Here is a 12,500-nt window from a genome sequence, read left to right on the forward strand (position 1 = left end):
AGACACTTTAGTTTGCATGGATATGACATTTCAATTGGAAAGCTGACCACTAAATAGTCTAATTTACACACCTTTAGACGTAGGATAGTTAAGCTTCAAATACATAAGGGATAAAATCTTCAGCATAGTTGGAACTAGCTACTCTTTTTTTGTCTAATCAGTTATGATGATATAATCAGTAGAGGTTTTCCCACTCAAAAATTATTTTCTGTTATTACCATACCCATATCTTTAGATTGTATGAATTACCTTTGTTAGCTTTGTCACTACCTTGAAAAATAAAGAGGAATAACAAATAAGGTAAAGAATTGTTTCAAAAGTGTATGTCAAGGATAATAAAGGTTTGAAAAAGATTCAATTCATTCCAGTTTTAGGCATGTGTGTGTGTGTACATACACATATGTATGTATACACACATTTTTAAACAAAAGCTATACATTCACATTTACTTAAGGAACTGCCATTTGCTTAGCTTGGTTTAATATATTTTAGTTACTGCTATAATATAATTATAAAAAATACTTTCTGTCATCAACGGTTCTTTTCCTCAGAAGATGGCAGATCAATAAAACATAAGAACTTGGTTAGAAAGTGTTTCCCTAACAGAGTCCTAATTTAAGTATAAGAAAAGAAGAATTATTATTTGTATCCAGAAGGAATTATCTCCTGTTTTTTGTTTGTTTTTGCTGCTGTTGTTTGTTGCTTGTGTGTGTTTGTTACCTATTCTAGCTTCAGTAAATCCATATTTTACAAAATCACTGAGTTTTTTTTTAAAGTTATTTGCCTATAAATGTACAGACAGAGAAGGCAGCTTTTAAGGGAAAAGATGTGGACTTCAGATTCTTGAAGCTGTTTTTTGTTTTAATTCTCTTTTTTCTTTATTTCACAGAGTATTGACGGTTAGCAGCAAGTGATTTGGTAAAGGATGGCAACAGGCATCAGAAATATATACCCACAGTGAAGTCTTCTTTAAAGCTATTAAATTGGTTTTTGTTTGGTTTTGTTTTTGTTTTTTTTTATCATACTAGCAAGGTTCAAAATGTTCTTTTTAAAAGGTGTACTTAGTGAGTCTTACTGATTTTGACCACTGCTGTTCATTTATCAGTTTAACTGAGTTATGGCTCTTAATCACATCTTAGTGCCCCAAAACTTCTAACCTGAAAAGAAAAAAAGAGAGAGAAAACTTTGTTACTGGCTTTCTGACAATGGCAGGGAGTGTGTTAAACCAGTGTAAAATTCAATTAAACTGTCTAGCCAGGTTTTTGAAGCTGAAATGCAGACCCTTTCTGTTAAGCTTCTTATTTTCCTGTGACCGACACCGGTGGATGCTGGGTTATGCCAAAACCAACAGGCTGTAAAGTACCTTGTTTCATGCTCCCAGCTGATCAATATTTTTATTTTCCAGGCTTGCCCAGAAATCTGGAGGCAGTATCACCTAACGGTGAGTAGAAACACCTTTTTTATTTTCCCAAGACCTAGCCTATTTATCCTTCTCTGAACTGCTGACCATAAAATATAGACAAGCATCTTCTACTGGAAGATAATAAACATCTGAAGAGTTTTTGCACTGAGAAAGCAATAATACACTTTTCCTCTTCTCCCCTGCCCACCAGTCTGTTCTCTATCTTCCTGTTCTGAAAAGATTTTGATTGTTTTTTTATTACTCACGTCATTTAATGATTACATCATGGTATCTCAGTCTTCCTGGACTACATTCATTAAATTAAAGGGGAAAAGTATGCTAGGAGCCATAGAAAAAAATAATAATAATCAAGTATCTTTAAACTGTTATATTATCTACAGTCCATAAGCACACAATCCATAATATCTTCCATAATCATTTTTCTGGCTTTACTGAAATTTTTTGCACATTTTTAATGAAACTAAAAAAAGCTCAATGTATCTTTCAACTGTCATATCCTTAAGTTCCTCTTAACTTACTCAGAATATATAAACATCTGCTTAATATCATTCAGGTTATTCAATTATCTGGGTTCCTCTTATTCTGAATTTAGGCTAAATAGAAGTAGAAAACATAATTTACTATGGAATCAGTTGACTAGTGCTCAGTGTTACGAAGCTGGTTTTTAATATTCAACTTAAATAATTTTGGTAATTCACCATAGCCCTGATAGTCATTTTTCATATAATAAATGTGCTACACTGAGTAAGACACAATAATAAAAATTGTTCTTATAGTTACATAGTTATAACAGTGTTATAAAAGCTGTTCCTTAAGGTTAACATATCAAAAAGGTTTTGGTTATAGGTATTCAAGTGGCAAAAATAGAAAGGACAAAGTTTGACAAAAACATGTCCTCTTACTGCTCTCCTCTTGTAGAAATAAAAAGTAAACCATGACTCAAACTACCAATATGTCTATCAAGGCCCAGGGTGCAAGGAATAATACATGTTTTCATGAGGAATATGTTTTCATATTCTGTTATCACTGTTAAATCTATATAAAAATTCTCAGTGGAAAGCTACGGTTCCTCAACTATCCTTCAGTCCCAAATTGGGTTTTGTTAAAATATTTAGTGTTATACCAAAACACACATGTACATGCCCCTGTGTATGTTAAAACACATATCTTACAGATATAACCCATATGGATATATCATGTTTATACTTATGTAGCAGATTTTTTGTCCTCACATGCTGGGGTGAAATCATTGTAGCCTAAACTTGATTGAAATCCAGTCATATATTTTTCAACATCATAGTCACTTTTTATAACTACATAGCAGTTTTCTTCATCAGTATTTTTATTAATAGCCTAATGATTTGGCAATTTCATTTCTTTTCCCTTTTCCCCTAAGTTAGAGAATTCCAGCCTTGAAAACTTGAAGTGTGGGAAGTATTGCTCTAAAGACACTCTTCATTACTTGCACCTTTATTCTTTTATATAACTATCATAGAAGGATAGAAATCGGTGTTTAGTATAACAGAATTATTTGAAGGGTTGTTTGATATTATAGCTTTTGAAAAACATTTTTAAAAGAATAGTTGGGAAAAAACAAGTGAAAACAGAATGAATTTGCCTCTGGGGGAGTTACAATATATTCTGTTTATAAGTATAACAGAATCGTTTTGAAAGTCTGTTTTTCTCACTCTGGAGTTCTGATTAATTTTTCAAAATAATACTGCAGGTAACTATCATGATTTCTAATTGTCAAGTTTAAATTAATACTTAGTAATTCAGAATTAGTTTACTATGCATATATAAATGGTAAACTAGTACAGATACAACGTGTGTCTACGTATCAGTCCATCTAAAATAAAATCAGTAAGTAATTAGGTATATGCAAATCCAAATGTTTTAATTAAGCAATATTTAATCTTGAATAAAAGCAAGATGCATGGTGAGTTTCATCATCTTCAGCCCTTTTACTAAGCGATGGACTGCCATCTATTGACTTATAGTAGCCCTCACATGTGAATGTGCCATCACTCCGCAATGACCAAGCAATGAAACCTAAGTTAGAATTGCCACTGTATATTCCTTTAAACCAGTCTTTTTAAAACTCTGGAAATTTCCGCATTTAATCATTGATTAATTTTCTTTAACTCGAAAAGGGTCCATTTCTTACCCAAAATGAACTGTGCTTTTGGGGGAATAAGTTGATTAGTGTTTATCCATTTTGGAAATGCCTACATTGAGAAATTTTCAGTTGCTTTTATCTGCTTTTTATCAGTAAGACCAGAAGGACATTTAAACAGCTTAAAGTTTGACAACTACAATTTAAGGTCTATTTAGGAATTGCTTTCTTTCTTTAAAATAAAAAGTCTGTAGATTAAATAGAGCATTATTTCTCATACACACAAGAAAGATGGTGAAGTTGATTGGTATAAGGGGACTTGTAAAATGTTCCAAATCAAAAATTTCTTAAGACACATTCTAAAGTAAGAAAATTAAAGAAAGGAAATGTTCATTGTTTTCAGCAGTTAAGTGAGATAAAAATAAAGTTTTCTTAACAGCTTGTATCTGAATACGACCTAAAATAGAACAGCTTCTTAACCAAACTTGACTGGACTTCATTAAAAATAACTAAGACCATCATTCTAAAGGGTACATGCCAATAAAACTCTGATAAAAAGATACTTCATATATATCTACATAGATACATATGCATATTATGTATGCATGTTAGAACAACTAATTTAGCTATGTCATTTTTCTGGTATATTTTTCTGGTATATTTTAATGACTATAAACTTATGCCATATAATTCAATGACTTTAGACAATCACTTTGGAGCCCTGCATGGGAAAAAGAAAAATATATTATTTTTACTTAGCAATTAAGTAATTTCCCCAAATAGCTTATGTATTTACTCCTCCAGAAACATTTGTAAAGTTTTTTAAATCTTCAATACTATACCACTGTTCTTGTATTTTAATCTCTGTTAAATTTTCATATTTTGGTAGCCTGACTTTGAATATTCTTTTTCATCTTTCAGATAACTCAGTCTAGATAAAATTTTCCCTGTTGAACTATTCAAGAAGGAAAGTCCCTTCCCCCATTCCCTGTCATTTCTAGTCTCATTTATATTAAAAATCCTAGGCCAAAATGGCCACCAACAGAGTTTTACAACCAACAGAATTTTTAACTAGTAAAGGCTATAATTTGACATGCTTTGGACATTTTGTTAATCTTGTTTTTAATCTACTTACTTTAAAAAAAGTAACTAGGAGTTTGCTATTTGGGGGCTGTGTGTGTTAAGAATCAAAAAGGACAATACATCTTTTATGTTTAATTTTGCGCTTGGATTTCTTTGTGTGCTTTGTTAAAATATGTTACAACCTACTATCTTTATAGCTAACAATTTAAATAGAAAGAAAATGTAACTTTTTTGGAAGAATTACCTTTTAAATGTTTCTTTTTATATGGTGTTTGGAATGCCTAGAATTCACACTTAAAAAGTAAAATACTTGCTGTCAGGGAAATGGGTAGGAGTAGGATTTCTTTGCCTTCCTGTCTAGCCTAGTAAAAAGCTGGTGACCGGAATTCAGTAGTAATCTGCAATGTCTTACCTGAGCTAGTTTAATGCCAGAGTGTATCTTATGGACCATAATGAACAGTTTCGTTTCCTTTTGCTCCTCAGTTTTTCTCTGCTTACTTGGGAACATCAATTTAGAAATGTGTTTTCTGGGTTTTCACAGTATGGAAATGAGGGTTTTACACTAAAGGAGAATGTTACTCTAAAGCATCCTATGCCATGCCACACAGAAGGTAACCCTAAATGGGAACAGATTTAAATTGAACTCTAGAGCTATGCTCTAGTCCAAAAGAGAGGAATAACAAAGTGGAATTTGGTTATGAGGCAAAAGGTATCCAAAAGTTTTTATCCTGGAATTGTGATGCAAAATGGTATGGGTAATAGTTTTCTAACTGCCTAACCCTGGAGTGCATTTTTTAAAAATAACTTAAATGAAAAATTGAGTTTCCAGAAGTCAGCCCAAGCTAGAATCTTTTCTTTTTTGCGGGGGAGGGGGTGGAGAACACCTCATTCTCTCTTAATTGAATACGTATTGGGAATCCTAAATCTTTTTCTGAGAGCTCTTTGGCTACATAAGCAGAACTGCAAAACCCATAAGAACCCATCCATAAAAGATATGATATGTCCTTTTCCGTGGGTGTGTTTAAGAAGATAGAACTGGTTACATACTGTTTTTAAAGTGTTCTATAACTCCAGAATCAAGTGAGAACTAGGCCGCATTCTATTTTGGAACATTTAAATCAACTTTTGGGGGGGGTACCTTATCTTGAGGCCTGGCATACAGATTATCATATACAAATTCATCTCAGAGGCTCATATTTTGGTAGTTCAGTTCACTTTGCAGACTTCCTCAAGAACCAGGAATACTCTTGTTTCAACTGTAGGGGTTTTCCCCCCCCCCTCAGGATCTGGTATTGCTGTTTCAATGTTTTGATGGGTTAAAAGTTGCTATTGAGATTTTATATCTGTCAATTTTCAGAGATTTAGTTTTCACAATAAATATGCCCTTACTGCTGAAATACTACTAAGGTGAGTGTGTAATCATGCTGTGATGATTCAGAAGGCACTCAGCTATTTTGCAGTACCTCAAGGTTGTCTTCCCATTGTACTACAAAGTAAATAGGAAAATGCTTTGTTTCAAGTTACTTGGTGTCTGACTAAAAACAATTTCTGAATGAGCACTGGTGACTATTTTCTGTTACTCCATGTTTAACAGAGATAGAAAAGACATTTGGACAGTGACTAAAACTTTAAAATATTTTTTGGATGGAAAATTTATGTGAATGCTTATATATATATTTAAATACTCACCTTGTTCTTAAAGTGTTTAATGTCAACATTTTGCTAGCAATTTTTACTTCAATCTCACCATGTTTAGAATTTAGTATAAAATGTACTTACTACATTTACAGAGTAGGTCAACTGAGTTTTCTTTCTTTTTTTTTTTTTTTTTTTTAATAAATCTTTATTTCGCTGGCATGTTGGACCACATTTTTTCTAGAACTTATCATTGGAAGCAATTGGAAAATGCAATTTCAGAGCAAATGAAACCTGGAATTATCAATCTCAATAAATGAGATTCATTTAAAAATAAATACAGTTTGCCAAATCATCCAAAAGCCATTTTCTAAAGCTTCTGTGAAAGAAAGAGGAAAAAGTGAACATTGTAAATTATAAATGCACATGTTATTTTTCCCCTCACAGTGTTCCTCAGAAATTTAAGACATTGTATGTATACAAACTTATTAATGAATGGGAGTAGAATAAAATTTAGATTTGTATGGAATTCATTATTTATTTAGTGACACACATAGGAGAGCCTTCATATATTCTTCTTTTCTGAGAAATACTGAGCTGTCATTGCCTTCAGAGAGAATTTCCAACTTTTTGACTTTCAGTATTTTAATGTGAAAATTAATTTGTTTTAAATGAGAAATCAATATGGCATATTTTGAGTAGATTTTTTCTTGTGTTAAGATATTTAATATCAAGTGCTTTATGACATTAATTCTCTTATAAATTTAAGTATTTCAGATAATCAAGCAATGAAAATTATGCAGCAGTCACACAATTTATAAAAAGATTCCTTATAAATGGTTTGACCTGGGTGCAGCTGTGTTTTTCCCATCTTCTAAATATCTGAAGATGTGTCCTAGTCACCGATCATCGTGTCATTTTTTAGGTAGCGCATGTTGTTCAGTAATAAACTGATTGAACCTAAAGTTCTACTATAAACAGTTAACTTTTTTTATTTGACAAAAAAAGTCCCTGTGCCTTTTTGTCTGCCCCTTAGTAGCTGGGGACAAATACCATTGCATTTAGAACTTCCGTATTTACTATAGGGGCTTCAGGTTTTACTTCTGTTTTAAAAATTTAAGGGAATGCTTATTGTGGACTTTTTTTCTTTTTTCCTGTTGGCAAAGATTTCTCCTGAGATTGGTAGAAGGATGCAAATTAATTTGAACTTTTCAGAGCCCTTTCATGTTCCCTAGGTGTTGTCACCTTTACTTACAAAGGAATTATAGTTAGTCATTATAGGGGCAATTGCTTCTTAATACCTACATTCTGTGGTAATAAAATTTTATTTCTAAGTATTTGTAATTTTAATATATAACACTTTTAAAGTATTTTATTCTCCTTAAGAAACACATACATTCTTCACATAATTGCAAATAAAACTACGTTGTTTTTTTTACTTAAAACTCTACATTTTGAAATAGGGCTCCCATTATAACAAAAATCAATATAAACAGGTAGCCTGAGAATGTTCAAAATCCAGTTTAACACTTCATGATGTTATGTAATAAATAATATAATAAATTATAGTTTAAAAATCTGAAATGTTGAATGATGCCTATTCTTTGTCATGTTAACCATGCATAAAGAGAATAGAAGTATTATGTAGAATAATTTTAGCATATTTAAGTGGTTATCTTTCATATGTATTTTGAACAGGTGATTCATGCCATTCTTTAAACAAATATATTCCACCTGATTGAACTTGTCATAATCTTCCCTGGACATTTTAGTGCAAGAGTAAAAGTAGATAAAGTATACTGGACCAATGATACTTATATTAAACATCCCTTTTTAGTAGTCATGCATGTAAATGACATGGTAGATTACAGTAATTCCTAACAGGTCTTAAGTATTTAGGAATCACTTAGTTACTCACAGTCATGATCAACCATAACCTTTAAGGGTTTTGGTCAGTCATTTGAATAATCTGCAGGGAAAGACTCCTGAAAGAACCCCTTGACTTGTTGACATGAACAGTCTCTCTGAACTAGTGTTATATTTTCTGTTACGGTGTAAACTGTATTAGTAATCTTAAATTGAATTAAGTTCAAGATTTTAAAAGCAAAATCTCTTAAATGACTAAAAGTTAATGAATTATTAATAAAATCAATCAGATTTTAGACTTGAAGTTCATTTGCCATTTGATCCTCACATATAAGAAAGTCATAAGAGTTATGTTTTTGTACATTTGAAATTATTTTCTTTCAACTACTTTGAACTCAGCAATGGTCATCCAAAACTAATATCCTTGGGTTTTTTTTAAATATCAAAAATATTATATGAGGAAAAATGCTATGTATTTAGAGACCATTTAACCAAAATAAATAAATAAATAAAATTTAATGCCCTTGGAATTAAAATAGACCTTTGCCTTATCTGGTGTACCAATACACCAATGTAGATCACATTTCAAAACAAGAGTTTCTCCATGGGAATGTTCAGAAACCCATATTAGCTTTGTAAAAAGAATTGATGTGTATAAATCAGTTGGTAATAAAGGTACCACATTATTTTCATGCCTTTTTTCAAAATTCATATGAAGTCAAATCTATTAGATTAATTATAAAATCATCTTTATAACTTTGTAATGTATCTGTGTCTATAAATACTAATATTATGTAAATATTGTTTACATGTATTTGTGGATTACCTCACATTTCTTTTCAGTTAGAGTAACTAAATTTTGGATTGTTCATTAGCTTTGCTTATACAATAAAATCTCAGTTTGTCTTTCTTGGATCTCTCCTGTTTCCTTTTTTTATAGTTATACCTCCTCATACAGTTATTCCTCCTCATTTTACTGAAGTCCTTAAAAAACATGCTATAAAATTGATTTAAAGGGGCAGACTTATTTCTGAGAAAATTACTAGGGAGTGTTGTTCTTATTATAATAGAGAAAGGAATGCCAGCTTTGGGATCAGACATTGGCTTATATTCTGGCTCTTTAATATACTTAGATGGTCAAATCTAGTTAAAATATTTGACTTCTAAGATCCTTGGTTTCTTCATCTGAAAAATGGGGATAGTGCTTTCTTGCTTTAAGTATGCAATGAGATAATAAATGTAAAGTACTTGGCACAATACCCAGCACCTAGCTCATATTCAACACTGTGTGAGCTCCAATAAAGCAAGCCCATACACACCTCACACCTATAGAGATGGCCTCTTGACTAATAGCCCCAACTCAGATTACCAGATTATTATGTCTTTTGAAAAGACTGTTAATTTGCCTAAGATGAGGAGATTCATAATGACCTCTTTACTTTCTGTCTCCTAAAAATGTTTCCTTATAGTTACTGAAATCAAAATACTCACAAACACTGTCTTCTGTTAACAAAAGTATTTACCTCACTTTTCATTTACTTACTATTTATGTCTTTTCTAGAAATGTAGGTAACTTTTAAGTACAACAAATTTAAATTATTTTCTTAATTTGATTTGTCTAAAAATCATAAAGACATTTAAGAAGTAGATCACAAAAATATTTAGGCTACTTTTTCTCCTAATGTACCATATAAAGATACAATGATATCATTTTGAAAATATATACATAATATAATTAATATGTTATAAACATTCGGTTCTTAAGTGGCAACTTCAGTATCATCTGAATATAGTTATCAGGAGCAAATGAAATTACATAAATCTTCAGAATAATGTGAAACTGAACAATTCTCACGCACACACACACACACACCCCAATTATAATACTTTCTGCTAGGGGTAGAGGGTTTATGTTAATCAGATGAGAAAGGAAACAAAATAGCGTATCAGTTTTTTTGTACTTCAGATGAAACTGCTTCATGCCTTCACATGACTGATGCCAGAAACCAGCTTGATTTCACAGCAAGATGCTGAGGTGTAAGAGCTTGGTCACTCTTACAGACTTCCGCTTGTATCCTCTTATATGTCCAGCAAAAAAGGCAACACAAAATTAAGCATTTTCTCAGTGCCTGTGATTTGTATTCTTTCAAAGAGCATTACTATTCCATATTGGTTCTTTATTTTAAGAAAAGCCGGAGCTAGGATAAGGCGTATTGTAAAAGCAAAAAAAAAGCATTACTCTCCCCTCTTTAGACAGGCCCTTAGAGCTGTGGAATTCCCTGCCTTTGTGACTGTTGGTTAAGACCATTTCAGGCGAATAAGCACGCTTGCTTGGGGTGAGGGGTTGGGGGGAGTATGCTGTGTGTAGTAAGTCATGTGGAGTTATGGTAAAAATGAAAATCTTGGTGTTTATTTGAATCCTCTGTGTTTTAGCTAATAAATAGAATAGAGCCACAGCTCTGTTAACTCCAGTTTTTCACTGATGGTTTCTATACAGTTGTATGCAAAATATTTAAGCAAATTTGAGGATGTTAAGTACTTCGTACAGTTGGAAGACGTATATTAATGTGGCTTCTTCGTTTTATAGTCCACCCAAATAAACATTCAGATATCCACGGATTCACACATGTACGTATTCTTTTCGGTCCCTTCCCCCCACATCCTGTCTTCACTCCCTTCTTCTCCCTCCACCCTGCTTCAAAGCTTGTGGTCCTTTTCCATCCATGTACTAAAAGGTTCTTTGTAAACCAGGCCATTTGTCCATTATTGTTTGGGGTCCAAACAGTGGTAAGATACCCTGTCACCGATCCCGCGTGCTATGAATGGCAGCTCCTCTCCGGACAATTGGCGGAGGGGCCGAGAAATATTCCTGAGAGGATTATTTAACCTTTCAATTTAGAGGGCACAAAGCCTGGCTGATTAATGAACTTTCTGATGGGCGCTGATAAGCGGATCTATTTCTTTATTTCCTCTAAAAGTGATTCCTTCTCCTGTCCATATTACTATAATCTTAAACATAAAATGTGGCAAATAGATTAAAAAACAGCACTAAAGAGTTTATCTGGCTGGCAAACTGAAGGAGCTAAATTAAAATTGGTAATGACAGCAGTGGCTCAGCCTCATATGTGGTTTTTAAATGCACTGTGTATTTTGAAGAGACTTATTCTCCAGCGCGCCTGGTAATGACTGCTTTTGGTGCACAGTCTGGGGCTGGCTTCTGTTATCCCCACCCCAACCCCCCCCCCCCAAAAATGAGTTGTGTTATCTGGATGGCTGCAGACACATACGCATCCCCCTTTCTCACTGCATGGGCAGACAAGGTCGATAGCATTACAAGGTATTTGTGGCAGTGCTTGTTTCAGTTTTCAGAGCTGCCAGTTTCCAGGCGGATTTGAATTACAAAAGAAGAAGCTGGCATGAAAATTGAAAGGTTTTATCGGCTGGTCTGAAGCCTCATAGCACATTGCTTATTTATGCAGTCCATTTGCACCAGGAAATATAAAAAGGAAATACATTTTTAAAATAAGGCCATAAAGACCCAGATATGTTTAAGATGGCAAATAAAATATAGATACCTATAATATCTTTCCAGGAAACGATTTTCACTTAATGTTGCACATTACTTCAGAAGGGCATTTATGTTGCTGTCATAAATTTGTGCGTTTGTGTCACTATGTAGGTAGTCTCTGGGGATTAAGAAGGAAGCCTTTGCTAACTTACTTTAAAATTAAAATAGACGGAGGGATAGCTCTGCAGTTTGAGAGCTACATTGGAAATATTTAAATAGGGTGGTAAATTAAACTTAAACTAACATTTTTGCATTCCATGTAAAATTAGCTATGGCCCAGTGAATAAATGCCACTACCTTTGGAGAAAATTGGGATGCTTTTTAAGCCATGAAGATTTGGAGCATTCAGGGAGTGAATTACTGTGATCCTTACTGTCTTGCATATGTTCATTGTTCTCTGCTTACTGAGGTTTTCTTTTTTTGGGGGGGGGGCAGGGATGGAGGGTAGGATCTCATTTAGAAAAAGAAAAGTCATAAATTAATAAGCTTAATAGCTTCTTTAATGAAACCTGTGCTTCATTTATTTTAGTCTTCAAATATATCATTTTTGAGATTTTTTGCCTAATGCTTAATGTTGTGAATATATAATCTTTTCACTGTTGGAAGTTATACCAACAGTTTACCTCTCTTCGTATTACTTTAGTGTAATCTCAACTTAATAAAAAAGATACACTCATGCAGCCCCTTATACTCTTGGTTACATAAAATGAAGATATATGCATACAAACACACAGTACCAAAAGGCCTTGAATAATTAATGGTCTTACCACTGGTCATTTGCAACCTTCAACCCACTGGTTTGTAAAACT

At 32.9% G+C, this 12,500-nt stretch overlaps 1 protein-coding gene across 6 annotated transcripts in view; it reads left to right on the forward strand.

Moving 5' to 3' along the window:
* Positions 1–12,500, forward strand: part of ZCCHC7 (zinc finger CCHC-type containing 7) — a 240,850-nt gene that overhangs the window by 209,862 nt on the left and 18,488 nt on the right. For all 6 annotated transcript variants that reach the window (XM_082694873.1, XM_082694870.1, XM_082694874.1 and 3 more), the window contains exon 6: positions 1,406–1,441. In XM_082694873.1, the coding sequence (XP_082550999.1) occupies positions 1,406–1,441 (36 nt within the window). The remainder of the gene's footprint in view (positions 1–1,405; positions 1,442–12,500) is intronic.

Source organism: Mustela nivalis (genome assembly GCF_964662115.1).
Source record: "Mustela nivalis genome assembly, chromosome: 13".
Lineage (NCBI taxonomy): Eukaryota > Metazoa > Chordata > Mammalia > Carnivora > Mustelidae > Mustela > Mustela nivalis.